This window comes from Phoca vitulina, unplaced genomic scaffold, assembly GCF_004348235.1.
Source record: "Phoca vitulina isolate PV1807 unplaced genomic scaffold, GSC_HSeal_1.0 scaffold11, whole genome shotgun sequence".
In the NCBI taxonomy this organism is placed as follows: domain Eukaryota; kingdom Metazoa; phylum Chordata; class Mammalia; order Carnivora; family Phocidae; genus Phoca; species Phoca vitulina.
This window is the reverse complement of record NW_022589714.1, coordinates 26,788,437-26,811,003: the sequence shown is the minus strand read 5'-3', so window position 1 is coordinate 26,811,003 and position 22,567 is coordinate 26,788,437. Positions and strand designations below refer to the sequence as shown.

General features: G+C 37.0%; 1 protein-coding gene across 2 annotated transcripts in view; it reads left to right on the top strand.

Moving 5' to 3' along the window:
* PRIM2 (DNA primase subunit 2) overlaps window positions 1-22,567 on the top strand; it is a 365,514-nt gene that overhangs the window by 205,868 nt on the left and 137,079 nt on the right. For both annotated transcript variants that reach the window (XM_032409573.1, XM_032409574.1), the window contains exon 8: window positions 21,045-21,112. In XM_032409573.1, the coding sequence (XP_032265464.1) occupies window positions 21,045-21,112 (68 nt within the window). The remainder of the gene's footprint in view (window positions 1-21,044; window positions 21,113-22,567) is intronic.

The window sequence follows — 22,567 nt, the reverse complement described above, 5'->3', positions numbered from 1 at the left end:
GATTCTCGCTCCCTCTGCCCCTCCCCTTGCTTGTGCATGCTCTTTCTCTCTCTCTCTCTGTCAAGTAAATAAGTCTTTAAAAAAAAAAAGTTACTGGAGCCACAATCTCCCCGCCCCCCCACCCCTGAGTAGTATACATTTGATTTCTTCTAGTGTGAAGCATAAGGATTTTATTCATATTCCAAAAATAAAGCAGTTCGGAAAAACTTGTGTGCTGCCTGGCAAATGCATTTAATGTTTATTTTTGGTGACTTTTATTTAGCCCTTGAATTTTTACAGTCACCGTCACATCAGAAAAACAATTTAAAAGATCACTAGTCAAGTTCTAACAATTCCCTTAGAAAGTTACAACAAAGAAATGTCTTCTAATAAGCTTGTTTAATATTAAATTTTAATTGGAACAAGCACTCAACTTGGTTTTGAATCAGTGTCTTCAAGTCTACCCTCTTCTATGAAATATTCATGTAGTAAAGATGGACAAAAAGGTGGAAACTACCATAAAAGAGACCTACATCTAATGTGTGTGTCAAGGTGTCTGTATTTGTATATATGAATCTATTTATATTGTTTTATAAAGAATTGTCTACTTTTGGGATAATGTAAAAATCTAGCAGTGTATATCACGTTGGGGGCTCAGTTTATTTGATCAATGAAATTTGGAACCTAAAGTCGTTATTTCTATGGTACTACAAATACTATATTTAGAGATAATGAGAAGCAGACACATTCACTGACTTGTGGAGGTGGCATTTTACTAAAAACCATATAGTAATATATATGTATTATATATTAAAATATACATGTTAATATATAATAAATATAAAAAATATATTAAAGTATTACACATATATATTAAAATATAATAATATTTTAAAAGAAGCATGTTTGGATCCATTGGGAATGGGAGGAATTTGGAGAAATCAGTCGGGAAATATACTCTTAGGCTAACTGCTTCAAGAGTACATATATTAATGCTGAGGGAAGCTCAGGCAATTTATTTAAAATCATGGAAGTAGTAATAATGGTGATGGTGGTAGTTTGAGTAGCGGTTAGGTAGTAGCAGCCGGGAGCTCTTAACACACCACCCAAGTGTGGCACAGTACCTATTTGCTGAATAAATAATTGAAAGCATATTATGTCCGTAAGTCTCTTTTCATTTACTGTGTTTAGTTCTTTTTTTTTTTTTTTTTAAAGATTTTATTTATTTATTTGAGAGAGAGAGAATGAGAGAGAGCACATGAGAGGGGGGAGGGTCAGAGGGAGAAGCAGACTCCCTGCCGAGCAGGGAGCCCGATGCGGGACTCAATCCAGGGACTCCAGGATCATGACCTGAGCCGAAGGCAGTCGCTTAACCAGCTGAGCCACCCAGGCGCCCTACTGTGTTTAGTTCTTACAGTAGCCGTGTAAAATAAGAACTAGTCCCGTCAATTTTCAGATGAAGAAATTGAGGCACTGACGAACTGACTACTTCAAGGTCATACAGCTAGTACGGGCTAGGCTTTGAACCTGGGCATGTCTGACTTTAAGCTCAGGTTGACATCCTTCAATTCTGTGTTCTTTCTACCTGATTTCTCACTTCCATTTTCAGTCATGCGTATATTAAAATCCTGGTGTATAACCCTGGATACAGTCAGAGCATATACAGTATTGATTTTGTATTGTAGGTTGTTAGAAAGGAGAATCCCAGTAGAATGAATGGCCAGTAACGATGTGGTGTTTCTTGGTGGTGTTGGTTGGAATCCCAGTAGATCAGAATTTCCAGAATCATTGCTTTGGCAGCATTTCCTGTGCCCCTTATCATCTGCAATGTAATGTGAACCAGGAGTAGTAGTCCTAGGAATACTCCAGAGTTTATACAGTGAGGTTTCAAAGCTGTTGCCTTTTTAACATTAGAAACTATCATTAGTTCCAAAGTAGAATGTAGGTTAAACAGTCACTAGGAATTTCATTGAAAAATCTGTGGTTCTGAGAATGTTTTTGTACTTGTTGAGCAAGTGACACCTGTTACCACCTCCAGGGGACGAGTCCCACTTTGTGGAGGATAGCAAAGGGCATGACAGTGTCTGTTACCAGGAACAGCAGTCCCAGGATATCAGCCCACTGTGTGGTTTGCAGGTGTTGAGGTCACCAAAAAAGACACAACTCACACAAACATTGGATAGAGGAACACTTTATTCACATAGAGAAGAGGCAGAACAAGATCGTTCTCAATAGTAGACACTGGTTCTCTGTGGCCAGGAGATCTTGCTCTGCAGCCTATTAGGTCCCGGGAGATGGTCTATACTCCCCTCTCAGTGCTGCAGGTGAAGAACTCCATTCCCTCACTGCCTGGAATAGAGATAGCAGTGGAGTTGGCTATGTGCCACATGACACACAGGCTTAAGCAGAACAAAGAAATACACATCAGACCCAGAACAGGGGAAGATATTCCCAGACTGAGAAATATGACCAGCACAGGCTGTGAGAGCTCTTTATCTCTTTGTAAGGAAGAGTTCTGAGCCCAAGACACATTCTTCTGTGGCTACTCAAGGGCAACAAGCTGTAAGTGACTGTTTCCCTAACAATACTTATGTTGGACCACAAACACTTCATGAGAGTTCCACTCTGTTTAAGAATGCTTTTTTTTTTTTTAAGATTTATTTATTAATTTGAGAGAGAGAGCGTGAGCATGTGCACTGGGGGGACGGGCAGAGGGAGGGGGAGAGGGGGAGAAACAGACTTCCTGCTGAGTGGGGAGCCTGACACAAGGGGCTCTATCTCATGACCCTGAGATCATAACCTAAGCCGAAACCAAGAGTCGGATGCTTAACCGACTGAGCCACCCCAGCACCCCAAGAATTATTCTTAATTGTTGGTGTTAGTCCAACAGTTGGATTTGAAGTTTGTTTGTATTTTTAAGTCTGTGTATGGTGTTTTAAAAGTGATAGATTATTCAGAAAAAAACTGTTAGGTTGTTGATACTCACTGTTATTAATTAATAATCAGTTACTTATGGGTAATTCTATTTTCTGATATTTTACTCTTTTACTAAACTGTAGCTTATTCCTTTGCTGAGTTATTTGGGATTCTGTCAAGATAGAGTTAATGTGGGCAGTTGGCTCCTTTCCCTAAAGCTAACCATGGAGAAATGGCAGATGTTAGAGGAAAGCACGGATCTGAGGAAAGAACTAAAATCAGTAAGAAAACCTCCAGGGGCGATTGAGGCTGTTGTGAATTGGTGTGCATGAGTAGGTGGTTAGCTTGGGATACAGGGTGGCTTGAGGAATCAAGAGAAAATACGCTGTTTTAAGGTTTTTTCCTTTTAAGTTTTGTTTTTGAGTTGACTTTCTCCAGTTGCCTTGAAATGATAATTGCCTGTCCCTCTGCTACAGAAATTGATATCAGTAGGATCCTTTCAGGGCAGGACAAAGCCCTGCTGGGGTGAGGAGCTGATGAAAACCGGTACAAGCTCACCAGCAAACCCAGGGCACTCAGTCCTCCTAGGGCTTGCAGAGTATACCCTATGGAGATTGCCTTCTCCCTGTGCTGCTGCTTTTAAGAGCTTAAAGGCTGATCCCTTCCAAAGGAGTTGCCTTGCAGTAGGCCGAGACAGAAGTGGTCAAGAGTGGTTATTTGGTGCCCGTGGCTCATCTTCATCTTTTTCAAATTCACCAGGAGGGATAATAGTAGGACTTGGGTTTTGGCCTTTTTTCACACGTTTCTAGATCCTCTAACTCTTATCCTTTGGTGAATATGACCTCATAGGCCGCAAATAGACATACGAAGAGTATAACCACTGCTGAAAACACAAAAAGATAAACTGAATAGTATACTCCTCATGAAGCAGAATCATTAGAACGGAAGGGTAATTTAAAATAAACATAATAAATATCCTCGGCAATAAAAGAGGATAGTAGTAGTATTAAGAAGGAACTAGAAGTCCTAAAAAGGACAAGGTGGAAATATTAGATATGACAAATATAGTAGTTGAAGTAAAGAACTTAATAAGTCAGATAAAGAGCATGAATACAAGTGACAAATGCATTGATGAACTTGAAGATCGTGTTGAGGAAATCCTCCGAAGGTAAAGGAAAAGTAGAGATGGAAAGTACTGAGAAGGCTAAGAAATATGGAGGAGAGGCATAGTAATGCCAGCATTCAAATACAGGGTTTTCAGGAGGTAGAAGAGAAATTGGAGGAGAGAAAAATATTCAAAGAAATATTGATGGTAAATTACTCAGAATTAAGAAAGAACAAAGACTAATAGAAAACAAGGAAGAAAGATAAGAAAAACCTAAAGATAAAAAATGTGGCACATCTTGATTGACAAGCGAAATTTAAGGATATCATAGCCAAAGAAATCTAAAAACTTTCGGAGCAAAAGAATAGATTATGTACACATTAACATGAATCAGACCGAGTTACCTTTTCTCTGTTATTCTGCATATTTGAGGTTAGGGAAATCATCTGTATAATATGTAATTCAAAACTTGGAAAGTAAATTCATTCATTCATATTTCATTTGATAAAGTACTTCTCATTGTAATAAGGGACATACTTTCTTTATAACCTTACTTCTTGAAAACAAGAATTAGGGTGGCTGGTCACAATATGTAATTTTATGATTTTGTATAAATATTTGGGAAAAGTTGCTGTCATTTTCATTAAAGTCCTATCTCTTTCCTTTTTTGGGGGGGGATTGTTCAATTTGATCTCATATTAGGGCACATGCGTTTTAGAAATGTGTTTTTGCAGCCATAGATATAAAATGGATAATTTTCTATTTCTAGTAATTGGATATGACACAGCTGATTTTCAGTTGCTCTTCTTTGTACTCTTAGATTTTAATGATTTAAATTGCCTGTTATTACTGCTTGTGTACCAGAAAGAAGTCATATTCATCTTTGGCTCAGAAATCCTCTGTCCAGTAGAAATATAATGTGAACCACATATGTAATTTTAAAATTTCTGGTATCTACATAAAAAATGTTTTAAAAGGATGAAAGTAATTTCACTGTATTATATTTAACCAATATATATGAAATATTATGTCAGTATGTAATTAATATACATACTTTGGGGCGCCTGGGTGGCTCAGATAGTTAAGCATCTGCCTTCGGCTCAGGTCATGATCTCAGGGATCTCAATCCTGGGATTGAGCCCTGTGTCTGGCTCCCTGCTCAGCAGGGAGTCTGCTTCTCCCTCTCCCCCTGCTCATGCATGTGCTCTCTCTTCCTCTCTCTCAAATAAATAAATAAATAAGATCTTTAAAAAATACATACTTACTTTTTAACAAGGTATACATTCTCTTCTCCATACTAGGTCTTTGAAATTTGGTGTGTATTTTACAGCGTATCTCAATTTAACCACATTTCAAGAATTCAATACCATATATGGCTAATTGTTACCATATTGTCAGTGCATCCCTGAAGCAAATGATGGTTCAGTGTTCTAATTGCTGGGTGGCTTAAGAGCTTTTTGTAAGACCTCAGTTGTAGTAAGGAGTATTAGAACTGAATGCTCTTGTAGCAAGTGATATATTTATATCCATTAATTGTAGCTAATCATAAAAAGGAGCACTCAGACTAGAAGACATTATTTGATTGCTGTAGTTTTCAAGGTAGAAATTATGTTAAAACACATAAATCTATAGAATATTCTGACTGACTGGTTTTACAGTTTTATATTGTAAGTCCAGATGTTTCTATCTGGTTGTCTAACAGGCAGTTCAAGCTTAACATGGACAACACTGAGCCTCTGATCTTTCCTTCCATATTTGCTCCTGCTCATATTAATGAATAGTATTTCTGTTCTTTCCTGGCACAGGGGCCAAAAATTCTTTCTTTGACTTCCAGCTAGAACATTGGTGAAAAGTCACAGGATGCTGTTCCAAATGTCCAGTTGTCTGGACATTTGGAGTTGTCTGAAGTCTTTAGTTCCCCATATTTTTACTATGATGTGTCTATAATGAAAAAAGTCTATGCTGAGTACTTTTAGGTAATATTAATGTCCCTTTTTAAAAAAATCTCAGTGGAAATTTGGGACAAATGTATGTTTTTCAGTAGTTGACTTTAAAATTCTGTCAGCTGTCTGAAAATTCACATGCCAGCACTGTTGAAACATCTTGGTAGGACTGATTTTAGTTCATGCTGACATTCATTTACATTTGATTAACATGAACAAGCTGAGGGGGCAATATAAGTCAGGCACAGAGAGCAGAACAGGAAAAACCAAGCTTTGCATTTTGTGTACTGTGCTTTGTCCAGGAGATCTTGTGGCGCTTTGTTTAAAGCATTTTATTAGAGAAAGTAAACTTTAAGAAGTGTAAGATGCAGATCTCTCCCTCTCCCAATTTTATAACTGTTGATGATTTTTTAGTTGCAACAAAATGCATTTTTATGTCAAGATTGGCTGCTTCAAAATAACACTGATTTGGGCCTTTGTGTAGTAAGATCTTTTGGAACTAACATTGCCTATGGGTTTTGTTCCCTTTCTCTTTTCCTACGATATGTAATAAAACATGAAGATGTCAGATATAAAGGATGGCTATTGCTCAGACTTGTCCTTTGCTTGTCTGGTTATCCATCAAACACTATCAGCCCGATTGTGCCAGAAAGTATGAAATAATGTCATTGGAAAGCAATCAGTCAAATGTATGTCAAGGTCTTTTAAAAGTCTCAACTAGCTGTTCTGATATCAAAGGATGTTTTACAAATATGATATACTAAAATGAGTACTCTTAGGAAATGTATCTTTAAACATGCTTACTTTATCCCCTCTCTTGATTTCATACCTTGATGCTTTGAGTCAGATGGGAAAGGTGCACTTAATAGTATGTCATGGTGGTCTAGAATCCACACACCCTTGATAGCTTGCAGGAAAATATTAGCTAGGGTCCATTCCATCACTAAAATGGCAGTTCATAATTTTGGGCAGTCAGAATGATAGGCAGTTGTTCTAATAGCCATATTATTTAAAACAAAACAAAAACAGCCTTCTCTATCTAAGCAAGCAGGTAAGGATTCTTTCAGTTTTTAGACTAGCATCTCTTCTTTACCATAGACTCTGGTAATTATCTCCAACCTTAAAAATAATAGAAGAGGTCATAACCTGAAAGGAAATAGTAAGAAAAATGTTTTTCTTAGAAAAATGGAATTTTGCATGGAGTTCAAATTTACTAGGTGATTTAGATTAACGATGAAATGATTTCTTTTATATTAATAAATTAAATTCAGGGGCTTGGGTCTGTGTTCTTAAGGGGATTGTATGTTATTTGAAATAAGAAATGAGAAGACATCAGTGATCCAGGTTGTTACTTATGATGATTCCTAATCTTGAAAAAAAAAATAAAAGGAAGAATAGGACTTGGGGTACCCTGCTATGTTTGTTGAAACGTTTCAAAATACATTTATTTCATATTCCTTCTTACTTTCTCAGTTGTATTAATGAGCTTTGTCTCTAAATTTATGATGAATTAAAAACCATTTTGAAAATGCATCTGATAGAGTGCTGAGGTGAAAAGTCCAGTTGTCATTGTTTAAATGCCCTTACCACAGTAAAGACATTATACTTTTCTATTTCCATTTCATAATTAGAGGTTGTTACTGATGTTTATGTCCTAATAATGGAAATTATTTATTTTTCCTGTTCTGATTTGTTTTAAATATAATCAGAAGTTCTATAATTAATCACAAGACTCTAATTTTGTGTAATTGAAAGCTGGTCAAGTATTTTAAGGAGCTCCTCTCAGAAGTGCTTAAATATAAAAATTATTAGAGGAACAAAATTATATAATGGCTTTATTTTTGAAGGAAAACTGTAGGACTACTTAATGAATATAGAAAATAGCTTAAATTTCAACTAAGTTGAATGAATCCAAAAATAGTACAGTATCTCATTTCAGGTTAGAGAAATAAACTATGAGTGAGATGTGAAGGCACACTGGGCTGTTTTACACATAACTAAAAACATTTTCTGTATCTGCAAAGGCAGAGTCTTTATTAAGGAAGAAATCAAGGTGCTCTAAGACAGCAGTGAAAATTAAGTCACAGAGGAAAGGAAGAGTAGCTGAAGTACTAAGCAAATGAATACTTGCTGCAGCATCTGTTAACAGAAACATTAGAGGTATGTTGTTAGCCATCTGGGACTACCATCCTTGAACTATACATTTGGATCAGTGGCTTGAAGTTCAGCTGTGGAAGGAAATGAAGTCTTACGTATCCTTGTTGTTGATCAGTTGTTTTTAATGACCTGAGACCCTCCAGTTCTTCAAGTGCATTCCCAAGGACTGTATTTTGTCATCCAACAGATGACTGTTACCGGCGCTTTTATAAAAATCCTGTCCACCCCCTCACTCCACTCCCTATTGCTCTATCTCTACTTCCAAGTGTTAATAAAAGTCCACGTCAAGGGAAAAAACATTGTTGTAGAAAAATGAAAATATGAACTTTACACATACATACCTTTCACTTTGGTAATAAATATAATTGTGGATCTTTTGATATTAGTTTTAGATTACTTAATTTAACCATGTAAATGTAGTACAGAATAAATTATGTTTAAAGTTTCCAACATTAGAAGTGGAGCATTGTTTAGTAATATTTAGAATGGAGATAAGATTGCCAGTGTAATGTGTAGCTTATGTCTCACATTTATACCAGGAAATAGACTCAGCAGGACGTTAAAGAATCATGGGATGTACTACTTAAAGAAGATGAATAACATGCACTGTGAAAGCCACTATTCTGTCTGGGCAATCTTTTAAACATTTACTGGAAGCTTATAGATACCGTTGGCAATTTCAGTGCACATAGTTGAATTTGTGTGTGTATTTAGGAAGCTTTATGAAAAATTTCCACATAATATTTTGCTCAGGAGTCATGGTTACAAATAACCAACAGAAGAGGAACAGTTTGGTTCTGGAAAACTCAGATAAGTATATTTCTTGCATTAAATAGGGAATTGACAAATGTAAACTTAGGTAAATATGGTATAGACGTTTTGGGAGACAAAAATGATGAGTGAAACTGTGATAATGAATAAGGAACTTTAGAACTTCAGTTACTGCCTCAGAAATTTATTAAATGAATGAGAAGTCCAGGAATTTAAATGATTTTTAGAGTCTTTGCATATAAAGATTTATGGCTGAACAAATGTCAGTTCTGTCTCTGTGTAATTGTGGTAGTTGTACAAAAGGACACAGGCTATAGCCAGTGAAATCTAGCAAGGTACAGAATCATTTCAGCCAACTCCCCAGTCCCAAATGTAGCACTGGAGATTTCTTTCAGGGAGACTATAAGGAGTAGAAATATGGTAGCATGTATTTTAAAGCTATAGGATGGCCAAATATTTAGGACTAGATATATTAGGGAATGTGTAAAGGACAGCAATGGCACTGTTTTACTCAATGGTAAAATAAACAACTTTATAGTAAAACCAAGAAGGACAGGTTCTAGAATCAAATGCAAATTCTGGATAAGATAAAATCATGAGGCTAAATGGTGCTTTAGGGCATAAGGGTCATCTGTTCCCTCTGCTTGGATGTTCCAGGTCTCCTTTGGCTGAACAGTCTGTGAAGCCCTGGGGTGCCCTGGGGATAATAGCACTTTTAGGAATATTGTGAGGATTAGAGTCTATATAGAACTCCCACTAAAATGCCCTGCATGTAGTAAAAACGTGAGGAATGTTGGCTGTGTTGCTGCTGCCCTCATTCCTACTCCACAAGAGCAGTCCTTTAAGAAGACAACCAAAAGTTTGACAATTCATTATCTCTTGGGTGCCACCATGAAAAACAAAATGTGTTGAATTCCACTTGCCAGATCTTTGTTTTGCTTATGAGAAGTCTAATTGTGGAACTGCTTGCTATAGTAGCTTAAGAATTTTGAACCAAAATTATTGGAGTATTCTAGAAGTAAAATGACTTTATGGGTGTTTTACTTTATGGAAAAAAATCCAGTGATCCATGTACATTTATCACTGCACATCTCTTAATCCCTTTTTTTCCCTTGCTCAAGCAATTGTTTTACATTTCTAAATGATGTAAAGCATCAGTAAGGTGCTTAGGTTAGCCTTTGAATAACAAGCTTCTTTTCACTCCATAGGTTTCATGATCAAAAATCAGCACTGGGATGTCTGCTTTCACTATTCGCAGGTTTACTCTCTCAGTTCTTCATATCATCCAGACCCCTGAACTGGAAATATCTTGTTAACTCTGCACTGTTTAATATTCTTTGGAAATTAAACTACTTGGGCATGTTTAGAGCTCAAATGAAATCTATGCGTTTTGCTTGACAAGGTTGTTGGTTGGTTTTTAGAGCCTACATATTGAAAATCATGTTTGAGGCTAGCTGATAGAGAAACTTTCATGTACTCAAGCATTATACTGATGAAACCAACTCTGTTGTGAAGATCAAGTGAGATAATGTGTGTATGCGCCCAATGACAACCAGAAAGTGCTGTGGGCATGTAAGTACTAGAGTGTTAGGACTAGTGGTGAATAGCATCTCAGGCAGCCAAGGGGGAACATGAAACTGGGGGACAAATTTGGTTCCAGGAGCAAGGGGGATTCTCACAGTTTGGGATTTGTAATTGGGATCCCTTGCTATTATAAGAAAATGAAGTTCAGAAAGACACAGGATTTTCCATTGTTAAAATCAATGAAGTTAAAAGAGCAGCTGCTTGTAAAAGTTAATTTTACTTGACATCTGCCTTGGTCCCAGTAATAAAAGTGATAGTTCTGTTGAACAACCTGTTCTCTCTAGATCTCTATCTTTTTGTTACTGTGAGGTCTCTCTTTAAAGAAATTGTTGCCTTTTGATTTCAAAAATTATTTTCTCAATGTATAAATTTCATGTCTCTTAGAACATATGCATAAGCGTAATATATGCGTCTTCAACTTAGTAGAAAAGTGTTAGTATTCTAGAGTTTGAGTTGGTACTCTTGTGTGAAGTAAGGTGCAGTAGGAGCCGTCTCAGATCTTTTATGAAATGAGATTGTAAAGACATTTTGAAAAGCATTCCCACTTGTTCTTAACTTAAAAAGACACCTATTTGAAACGTGTGTCCACACAAAACCTGCACATGGATGTTTATAGCAGCTTTATTCTTAATTGCCAAAAGTTGGAAGCAACCCAGATGTCCTTCAGGTGGTGAATGGAAAAGTAAACTGGGGGTACATCCAGATGATGGAATGCTAAAAAGAATGATCTAGGGGCGCCTGGGTGGCTCGGTTGGTTAAGCGACTGCCTTCGGCTCAGGTCATGATCCCGGAGTCCTGGGATCGAGTCCCACATCGGGCTCCCGGCTCAGCGGGGAGCCTGCTTCTCCCTCTGACCCTCTCCCCTCTCATGCTGTTTCTCTCTCTCTCTCTCTCTCTCTCAAATAAATAAATAAAGTCTTTAAAAAAAATAATAAAAAAAAATAAAAAGAATGATCTATCGAACCCAGAAAAGACTTGGAGGAACCTTAAATACATATTGCTGAGTGAAAGAAGCCAATCTGAAGAGGCTACATACTGTATGATTCCAACTATGTGATATTGTTGGGGAGGAAGAATATTCTTTCCCTTTGGGTGCTTCTGACATGAGACAGATTAACAGGAGAAAATCCAAGTTAATAGCATATGTATGGGGAATCCACACAGACATGGAAATTCCAAAGACAGTGCGGCAACATACTGCTTATATGAGCTAAGGAGATGGTTATGGTTTGAGGATACAAAGGGGAGAAAACCATTAACAGGAAGGTGAGGAGATGCTTGAAAAACAAAGGTTGCCCTGTTAGTTTCTTGCGTAAAGAGGAATCTCTGTTAATAGCTCTCTTTCTAATACAAGCAGGCGGTTGAAGGGGAAGTAAAGAGCCTTTCCTGAATCTGCTGGGTTTTGATTGTTGTTAACTCAAAATAATGTTCATGTCCAAGTGACCCATCTGGGAGAGGCCTGCCTTTGGCCCCTGTAATGTTCCAGCAAAGGCAAAACTGTGGAGAGAGTACAGTAGAAAGATCAATGCTTGCTAGGAATTGGGGATGGGGGAAGGAAGGGATGAATGGGTGGAGCATGGAGGATTTTGGGGGCAGGGAAACTGTTCTGTATGATACTACAGTGGTAGATACTACATGTGTTACATATTTGTCCAAACCCATAGAATATGCAGCACCAAGAGTGAACCGTAATGTAAACTATGGACTTTGGGTGATAATGATGTGTCTGTGAATTCGTCAGTTGTAGTAACTGTGTCACTTTCATGGGGGAGGCTATACATGTGAGTATACGGGGAATCTCTGTACCTTCCTCTCAGTTTCGCTGTGAACCTAAAACTGCTCTAAAAAATAAAGTCTATTCAAAGAACACCTGAATTTGATCTCTTTGCCATTTGTACATGTACATAAATGTCACTGCCCTAATATCACTGGAAGAGAGTACTCTTCTGCCTCTTTGAGTAGAACAAGATTAAACGAAAAGAAAGGTCTAACTTGTGCTGATTACCCATCTTGGAATTCTTTTAAGGTACAACTTTGATATTAGTGCATATTGTCATTCCTCTTGAGTTTTGTAAGGAAGCTGAAATGAGTTGTAGAGGGTAAAAACGCCAGAGAACAAAATTGAGCAATATTTTCCAAGTGAGCATTGTTTTCTTGTCATTTTTATGTGTTTTAATTTAGCCAGTGTTGGGTGAGTAGTTCAGAAAGAAGGGATTTATTATTTTAAAACGAAGCCACTGTCTTGTTCCTCATTTTCAACTGATTGAGTCACCTTTGTTTTTGAAATGTCTGTTGATTCTTTAAGAACCATTCACTGTATTTACTTATGTAGTTCGCCTGCTTGTGTGTTCTTGTTCCCTCCCTTCATGCCCGCCATTCGGAGGAGGAGATCATGATTTTTCCCCCCTTTCTGTGGGCCCTTTTACAAATTCTGCTTCAGAGCAGCAGCGGGCTGACAGCAGTCTCCTTTAGGGTGTTAAGAGCAATAGCTTCACAACCAGGAGGCAGAGTGCTTTCCTTAGGGAAGGTTTTCTTTTACAAATTGTAATTCATTTATTCCAGGTGTTTAATGAAAGAGTTAAAGGATCTGTTGGTTGTATTGTCTCTCTCTCTCCCCCCACCTTCCCTCTCTCATGAATCTGTAATTGCTTAGAATCAGTGTTATAAACTTTTAAGTCTATTGGCAAAATTCCTTATTTTCCTTATTACTCCCACTAGGGATAGCACATACCAGGCAGATACCTCTAATCTCCCATTCCGTATCCAGAGCAGATGTTGGCATTCAGTCCTCTTCTCTTCCTGGATGCAGCTTGGAATGAACCCTCAACACTGTACTCTGATAACCTACTAGTGAATTGACAGTTGGGCATCCCTGCTTTATGCATAATCCCTAGCCTTTTTTGCCAAGTCCGTGGCTTTACCTGTGACTTATTTGCTGACAACACCTAAATTTGTATCTTTAGCACCATATCCTCTCCAGGGCTCTAGATCCGCATGTTCAGTTGCCTCTTGGGTATTCAGAAGCACCTCGAATTCAGCATGCCAAAACACACGATTTCCTTTCTTCTTTCCTCCGCTTCCTGTGGCCACTCTGTTGCAATTAATAGAACAATCTACCTACCAGGATATCTTCTATAATTTCTCCTGTTTTAGGCATAAAATTATGTAGAATATACCTCCTTCATGTTTCTCCCATTCATGTCTTCCTTTCTATTGCCACTGTTTCTGCCATGATTTGATTCTTCATCTTAGATCCCTGGATCACCCACCTCTAAGCCATTCCTCACGGTGCTAGAAAATCAGTCAGCCTTCCTTCCTGTCCTCTCTTGAACTGTTTCAAACACAGATGTATGCAGAATAAGACAGATACCCATGTGCTTACCTCCAGGATCATAATTCTAAAAATTACTCTTTCCAGGCTGATCTAATTTGAGTGGAAATCTAAGAAGAAAATATTTTCTGTGTTTGCCTTACTCTTGAAAAGATATGAGAACCAAGTATGCTTTAGGTTTTCCATACTTGAGTAGATAATCTTCGGATTGCTATTTGAATTTAAATTTTCTTGCAACCTCACATGCTTTTGAGCTGGGAGTGTTTTGAGATTCCCTTTCAAAGTGACTTACCTACAGTTAACAGTAGTATCTTGAAAATTGTGTAACACAGCACTTTCATTTTAGTAGTATTAAATAAATGCCAAAGGATATATATATTTTTTTACATCTAAGTGAGCCTTATTTGAATAGAATCATATGTACCCTATTACTTGCTCATTTTCTGTAAATTTTTGAAGCAGTTGCGGTCTTGCCAGTTTAAGTTTTTTTTTTTTTATGGACATTCACTGTAGAAGACTGAATTTTGATGTGTGTTTTAAACTTCCACTAATGTTGGAAAAATAGATTTTAGTTGACATTTTTGCTTTATTTGTAGCTATTATTTAATGACCAAAACAAAACAAAACACCATGCAGAAAGACATAGATTAGAAAGAAGGAACTGTGTCATGATTAGTCTTTTGGTAATGCCTGTGATAGTATATCCATAATTTGAGTTTTGGACTTGTGTTTTTGGGCTACTTGTTTCCTTTGAACCAGGGAGCTGTAGTTTCAGTTGCATTGAGTGGTAGGACACTGCTCCTCCTTGTAAAGGGAGGACTGAAGATACTCCAGTCAGCTAGAAATGAAAAGAGAAACATGTGTGGCCCTTCTAGTTGATAGGTCATATTTACTTATGAAAAATTTAGAAATACAGGACCAAAAGGGTCAGCGTCTAGACTTCTCTAAACCCATGCTTCCATTGGAAATGTTTGAGCGAGGTGAACCTTTCGTCTACTCTGCGGTATTTATTGAGTGCCTACGGTATGCCACACCATATATGGTTTTAAGCAGTGGGGGGAAAGTGGTCGTCAGGAGAGAAAAGGTTTCTGCCCTGAGAGTTTATATTCTTTTGGGGAGAGGAAGACACACAAATAAGCAAAGTACAAAGGTAATTTCAGATAGTGATGACTATTGCAAGTTGCCTGACTAACAATACCTGCAGAGAGGTACTGCTTTACCAAGGGTGATTAGGGAAGGCCTCTGGGAGGCCATTACATTTGAGCCAAATTGCAAACGACTTGAAGGAACCTTGAATGCAAAATCTGGGGATCTTCAAGACTGAAAGTCCATGGGTTTGTGCATCTTGAAGAGCATTGTCCTGTTTTGAAAAGTGAAGGAAATTAGAGGAGACAGAATCACACTGGGATTGGGCAAAGGCCTCTGACTGGTTTATATGCCAAGTATGGTTTGCTTTGGATTGTACTATGGCAGTATATTGTGTGGGTCCTGATTTCAGGTGCTAGCACAGGCTCTGCACGTGGGCAGTAGCTAGCTGCTTGTGGTCTGAAGAACCTGGTTTCTGCAGGCAGGGAGTGACAAGGTTGGACCAAGGTTGGACCACATACCTCCAGACTTTCTCTTGTTTTTTGTACCTTTGAATCCATGTGGTATTTATTGGCATTAAAAGGAGACTTGTTAGATGGCAAAATGCCTTATTTTTTTGTAGTTAAAAATAGGGCAAAATGCAAGATATACTCAGTGATACTGATCATTAAAATGAGATTTATTTAAGAATCTGTTATTTGTTATACTTGTCTAAAAACCACACAGGCCTTGCATTAATTAATTCATTTTGCTAGATATATTCTTAATAATGAAAGGACATCCCAACCTCTCAGCAATAATAAGAAGTATACTATATGTTATGCCAGCTTTTATTCTGGTTCCCATGAAACAGCCCTAACTCAAACAACCCATTTAGTCTTCACGATGTAAACTGTGATAGATCTTCTTTCCCTTTCATTCTTACATGTCAAGGACACTGCTGTATTTTTTATTAAAAACAACAAACAAAACACGTGCAAACCAAAGTCTATTTAAACTAGACAATTATTCATTTCATGTTATAGAGGAAAGTTTTTTAATGCCGAAAATCTTGTTATGATAGTGTATTGCTTTTTTGTAAGGCTGACAGTTGTGATTTAGTTTTGATTTAGATTTAGTTTTGCTCAAAGCATGAATTTGAAAAGCTTTAAATAAATTAAATACCTGTCCTGCCAATGGTAGGGGTGCAGTGCCCCTCATGGTCCGGTGAGTGTAGTAGGAGCTACTTGGGCTCAGAGAGAAATGATGGAGCCAGCAGTCCCTAAAATGAGGTTTATTTTCTGTTAGCAAAAGGTCAGCAGATGGCTTTAAAGAGCTTTGGAATAGCTTTATAACCTCATCTGCTTACCGTGAAGAGATGCATGCTCTTTTTGAAAATGCTAATTGTTTTAAAAATTGAAAGCAAAACCTTTGGAAAACTCAAAATCTTCCTCAAAATAATTTTACTCAGGCATTGACCAGTGATTGAGGAATTTTTCTTGTCAGTGATTAAGGTGTGAAAATAAGTTATAGAAAATGGGAAGGGGTGAGGCGGGAGTCAAATCATTGAGCGTATGTGTTCCAGAAACTGGAGCTATGGCAAATTTCTACCTGATATGCTTCTCTTATGTCTTGTGGAGTTGGCAGAAGCTGGACACAGGCGTATCTTGTTTCATTGTGCTTCGCAGATATTGTGGGTTTTTTTTTTTTTTTTTTTTTTTAACAAGTTGAAGGTCTGTGGGAACCCTGCATCAAAGCCAGTCTGTCGGTGCCATTTTTCCAGTAACATGAGCTCACTTTGTGTCTCTGTCACCTTTGGTAATTCTTATAATATTTCAAACGTTTTCACTATTACTATATTTGTTATGGTGATCTGTGATCCGTGATATTTGACGTTACTATTGTGATTGTTTTGGGGCACCACAAACTGTGCCCAAAGAAGACCTAGACTTCATTGATAAATGTTTTCTGTGTTCTCACTGTTTCACCAACCAGCCATTCCCCCGCGTCTCTCTCCTCTTGGACCTCCCTGTTCCCCAAGACACAACAATATTAAAATGAGGCCAATTAATAATTCTACAATGGTCTCTAAGTGCTTAGATGAAAGGAAGACTCACTTGTCTCTCACTTTAAAGAAATGATGCAGCTTTGTGAGGGGGGCGTGTTAAAATCCGAGATGGGCCTAAAGCTAGGCCTCTTGTGCCAAACGGCCAAGTTGTGAAGGCAAAGGAAAAGTTCTTGAAGGACATTACAAGTCCTACTCCAGTGAGCACATGAATGATAAGAAAGCCTTAACACTGTATGGAGAAAGTTTTCATGATTTAGATAGAAGATCAAATCAGCAATAACATTCCCTTAAGCCAAAACTAATCCAGAGCAAAGCTCTAACTCCTCAGTTCTCTGAAGGCTGAGAGAGGTGAGGAAGCTGCAGAAGAAAAGTTTGAAGCTAGCAGAGGAGGGTTCATGAGGTTGAAGGAAAGATGCTGCCTGTGTAACGTAAAAGTACAAGGCGAAGCAGCAGGTGCTGATGTAGAAGCTGCGGCCATTTACCCAGAAGCTCTAGCTGAGAGAATTCCTGAAGGTGCTCACTAAACAGCAGATTTTCAGGGTGGATGACACAGCCTTATATTTGAAGAAGATGCCATGTAAGACTTTCATAGCTAGAGAGGAGAAGTCAGTGCCAGGCTTCAAAGCTTCCATGGACAGGCTGACTCTCTTGTTAGGGGCTAATGCACCTGGTGGCTCTAAGTTGAAGCCAGTGGTCTCTTATCATTTTGAAAATCCTAGGGCCCTTCAGGATTATGCTACGTCTACTCTCCCTGTGTACTATAAATGGAACAACAAAGCCTGGATGATAGCACATGTGTATATAGCAGGGTTTACTGAATATTTTAAGCCCACTGTTGAGACCTCCTGCTCAGAAAAAAAAGATTCCTTTCAAAATATCGCTGCTCATTGACAATGCTCCCACTCACCCAAGAGCTCTGGTGGAGATGTACAAGATTAATGTTTTCATTCCTGCTAATACAATATCTCTTCTACAGTCCATGGATCAAAGAGTAACTTCAAACTTTCAAGTCTTATTTAAGAAATATGTTTTGTAAGATTTTAGCTGCCATACATAGTGATTCCTCTGATGGATCTGGGAGAGTAAATTAAAAACCCTCTGGACAGGATTCACCATTTTGGATGCCATTAAGAACATTTGTAATTCATGGGAAGAGGTCAAGATATCAACATTAATAGGAGTTTGGGAGAAGTCGATTCCAGCCTGCATGGAGGACTTTAAGGGAACGTTCAAGACTTTGCGGAGGAAGTGCAGATGTGGTGGAAACAGCAAGAGAACTAGAATTAGAAGTGGAACCTGAAGATGAGCCTGAGTTGCTGTGATCTCATGATTCAACTTGAACAAGTGGGGAGTTGCTTCTTAGGGACGAGCACAGAAAGCAATTTCCTGAGATGGAATGTACTCCTGGTAAAGATGGTGGGAAGATTATTGAAATGACAACAAAGGATTTAGAACATGACATAAACTTAGTTGAGGAAGGAGTGGCAGGGTTTGAGAGGACTGACTCCAGTTTTGAAAGAACTTCTACTGTGGGTACATTTTTTTCAAAAAGCATCGCATACTACAGAGAAATCGTTTCTGAAAGGAATAGTTAATTGATGTGGCATATTTTTCTTTTGTTACAAGAAATTGCCACAGCCACCTAATACCACCCTGGATCAGGCAGCCGCCATCAACATTGAGGCAAGACCCTCTACCAAAAAGATTATGACTTGCTGAAAGCTCAGAAGATGGTTAGTATTTTTTAGCAGTAAAGTATTTTTAAATTAAGTATGTACATTTTTTTTAGACATAATGCCATTGCATACCTAATAGGCTACAATATAGTGTAAACATAACTTTTATGTGAACTGGGAAACCAACTAATTTGTTTGACGTGTTTTGTGGTATTTCCTTAGTTATGGTAGTATGGAACTGAACTTGAAGTATCTCCGCAGTGTGCCTGTAATCAGTCCTACTCATCCTATGCTCCCGCGATGTGGCCCAAAAGGATATTTTAGGAGAAAGGCTAATGAAAGAACACGTGTAATAACGTCAGCCTGAGAGCCTAAGGGAATTATTAAATAATTTTGATTAGGGGAATGGTTAACTTTCATTTTGAAAATTTCACTCTGGCCTTGGTGTGGAGAATAAATTAGGGAAGAGGCAAGAGTGGAGGCAGAAACAGCAGTGAGTGGAGCTGTATTAATAGTTGAAGAAAAAAGAAATGAAGGCTAAGATTAAGATGGGGTTGAGTTGGGGCACCTGGGTGGCTCAGTCAGTTGAGCACCCACTCTTGGTTTCAGCTCAGGTCATGATCTCAGGGTTGTGAGATGGAGCCCCCATTGGGCTCCGTGCTCAGCAGGGAGTCTGCTTCCCCCTCCCTTTCCCTCTGCCCCTCTCCCCCTTGCTCGCTCACGTGCTCTCTCTCTCAAATAAATAAATCTTTAAAAAAAAAAGATAGAATTGAGTTGAGAAATCTCTATGGAATGAACAGACATTTAGAAATATATTACTGTTACTGAGGTGTTTTTGTTTGTTTGCTTTCATTTAGAAAAAGACAGTTTGATTAGAAAGCATGCTATATAGATTGACAGAAGTAACTGAAAAAGCCCAGTCTGTCTGCTCCATCTGTTTTCAAAAAATTGACTTTTGAAATATCTAGATAAATTTTCTTTTTAGACCACATTAGCAGATATAGGGTGTATTAAAGTATTAACGTGTTTTGTTTATAAAACCTTGATAGCATTTTATATGTCATGAAGTACTAGATTTAACATTTCTTAGAGATACTGAGAGTCTTTTGGCTGTGTGCTAAAATTGCAGCAGACTAATTGTCTCATTTTATTTTAAATTAGCTGATAACTGTTGCCTTGTGTTAACTTTTGCCCCGAAGTGGGGATGCCTCTCCATTATTATTAATTAGATATGATTTAATTAAAATGACTTCATATATGGCATTTTGGTCAACATTTTTTCCTACAAATATAGTATATATTAGAGGTTTTAAAAGTGATAGTTTTATTTTACTTGCATAATACTGAAAATTAGGTGTTATGAATTAAATGTCTTTTTTGTTTCCAGAACATTTTAATTAATGGATGAAATAATTAGAAAGGATACCCTATATAAAACCAAAGGATATTTTTCAGTTTGTTGTTTGCCTTAAAGAAGGTTCTCTTTGGCGAATTGTCAAATAATTTATGGGTAGATTTCAAGAACTATTTTGCCATAATTGAATGCAGAAGAAATCTTTTATTTTTGTTTTGGTGTTTTATTAAGGTTACTTCAAGCTATCTGATTGCTTTGGATGAATGTTTTTTAATTTGGGGAGGTTAAATTATTATAGCATAAGAGGGCTTTATCTTAAGTACAGAGAGAAAAGAGATACATAGAGATGTCATTAATATTGCAGTAAAGTATAGCAAAGGCTCACATTTTCATGATACACTGTCAACCTGAGGTATACAATATTTAAGAATAAGGCTTTGAATCTTATCATTCTCTTTTCTAGATCAGTTTGGGGTCATATGTCAATATTAAATACTTTGAGTTGATTTTGTATGTTTAAAAGATATTTTTGGTTTCTTATAGTAATGTCAAAATGAAGGGAATGCATGGTTTTGTGTGTGTGTGTGTGTGTGTGTGTGTGTAACCAATTCTGCATGTAACCAAGTTCACAGTGACTTAGCTATAAATGAAAGTCTCTCTCCCCAGTTTCTTCATCCCAGGATTCAGTGCTACAAGGTTGGTTGCTATAAATTTAGAAGTTTTTCCATTTTTATTTAGAAAGATAATATTTTTATGACTAAAATGTACTTTAAATGTACTTTTATGACTAGGTTTTCTCATGAACTCATGAAAAGATATTCTCAGGATAGTCTCTTATTCTTTGCTTTACCTCCTTTTTCTTTACTTCTAAACTCAGTGGCATACCCTGCAAAACTTAGGGCCATATGGTTAGCTTTACTCATATAACATGTCTGCTTTCTGTATAATTCTTTAATTTAAAAAAGAAAAAAAATGTACTTACATTTTAAGTACTCCCTCTCTTTCTGCTCCTGTGTCCCCATTTTACATTTAGTGTTCAGATACATTCAGTATTTGGTGTTTGCTGTTTTTACTAACCCTATTCTCTGCTTTTAGTTAACAGCCAGGTCCTTGCCTGCTGTGCAGTCCGACGAGAGACTTCAGCCTCTACTTAACCACCTCAGGTAATATGAAGGCACACCCTTGTTATGGTTCTAAGTGCATTAAAGTGGGTAAAGTATATTAAAGTGATTAAAATCCCTTCAGTTACTAAAAACTTAACAGTTTTTTCCTTTGCTTTAATTCTGTGATGTAAGTTGAAGTTCTTAATATAGTTGCTACCCTTGACTTTAGGATACTGTTGGAGGCTTTTTTAATTCAATGAAAATGTGTAAAACTAGTTGGTAAATTTATATTAAAATGAACAGAGGTGACTACAGAAAGATCTCAAAGGAATGAGCTATCAATTTAAATGCAGAGCATATCTTTGAGACCTCCCACATGTTACTGGGGTAGATGACTTAGGTGGGATTTGTTTTCTAATTAAAAAAATAATATATTCTCATTATTTTTAAAGAAAACTTTGAAAGTACAGGAAAGGGAGGGAAAGGAAAAAACCCATCATTACTGTTCAGAAGTAGTATTTTTTCCTTCAATGCTATTTTAAAACCTAGTGTTGAAATTGCACTTTTATAAAAATTGCTGGTTTTTTTCATTTTAGAATAAACGTTGTAAGACTTTTTTTTCTGCTATTAGCATCTCTTGAAAAACATTTTTAGTGACTATGTGGTATTTTCTCATATGGCTGTACTGTAGTGTATTCATCTCCTTTTGGGGGCATTTACACCATTTCCATTTCACGAGTATAAAAAATGCCACATGTTAATCTTTATATGTATTTTTGATCATTTTCTTAGCATAGGTTTTCAGAAGTGCAATTACTTTGTCAAAGCATATGAGCCATTTTAAAGATTTAAGTATATGTATTTCTTTTTCAAAAACCTTATTCTATTTATATTTTTAGATTATACAAGATTGCCCACAAGATTGTTACTGTACCCTTAACAAGATATAGGACAGCTAAAACCGTTGCTAATTTAATAGTTAATCATGGAGATACCATTGTGATCAAGTACATTTCATTGATTATTATTAAGAATGATTTTAAAACATTTTATTCATTTTCATTTTGGAGTGGGATTAACTATTTGTATATTCATTTATTGATAGTATCTCCTGATTTCATTTGACATTATATATTTTAGATGTAAAGGATAGTAATTCTGAGTTGTATTTGTTATTACAGTTCTTTTCCTGAAAGTCTTTGATTATGTTACATTATCCAACGTACCTACATTTTCAGGTTTTATGTAGGCAAATACCAGTAGTGTTTTCCTCTATGGTTTCTTTTTTTTTTTTATTTTTTTGAGTATGTCCAAGAGACCTAAATATAGAGGGACAAATTTTTTTTTTTTTTTTTTTTTTTTTGAGTTTTCCAAAGAACCAAAAATTAGGGGGGAAAATTTTTTTTTTTTTTTTTTTTTTTTAGAGGTGGAGAGGGACAAAATTTTTATTAAATGGCTGTAGATTCTGTTGAATTCCCATATTGACAGCACATGCTTCCCTTCCATTGGGTAGAA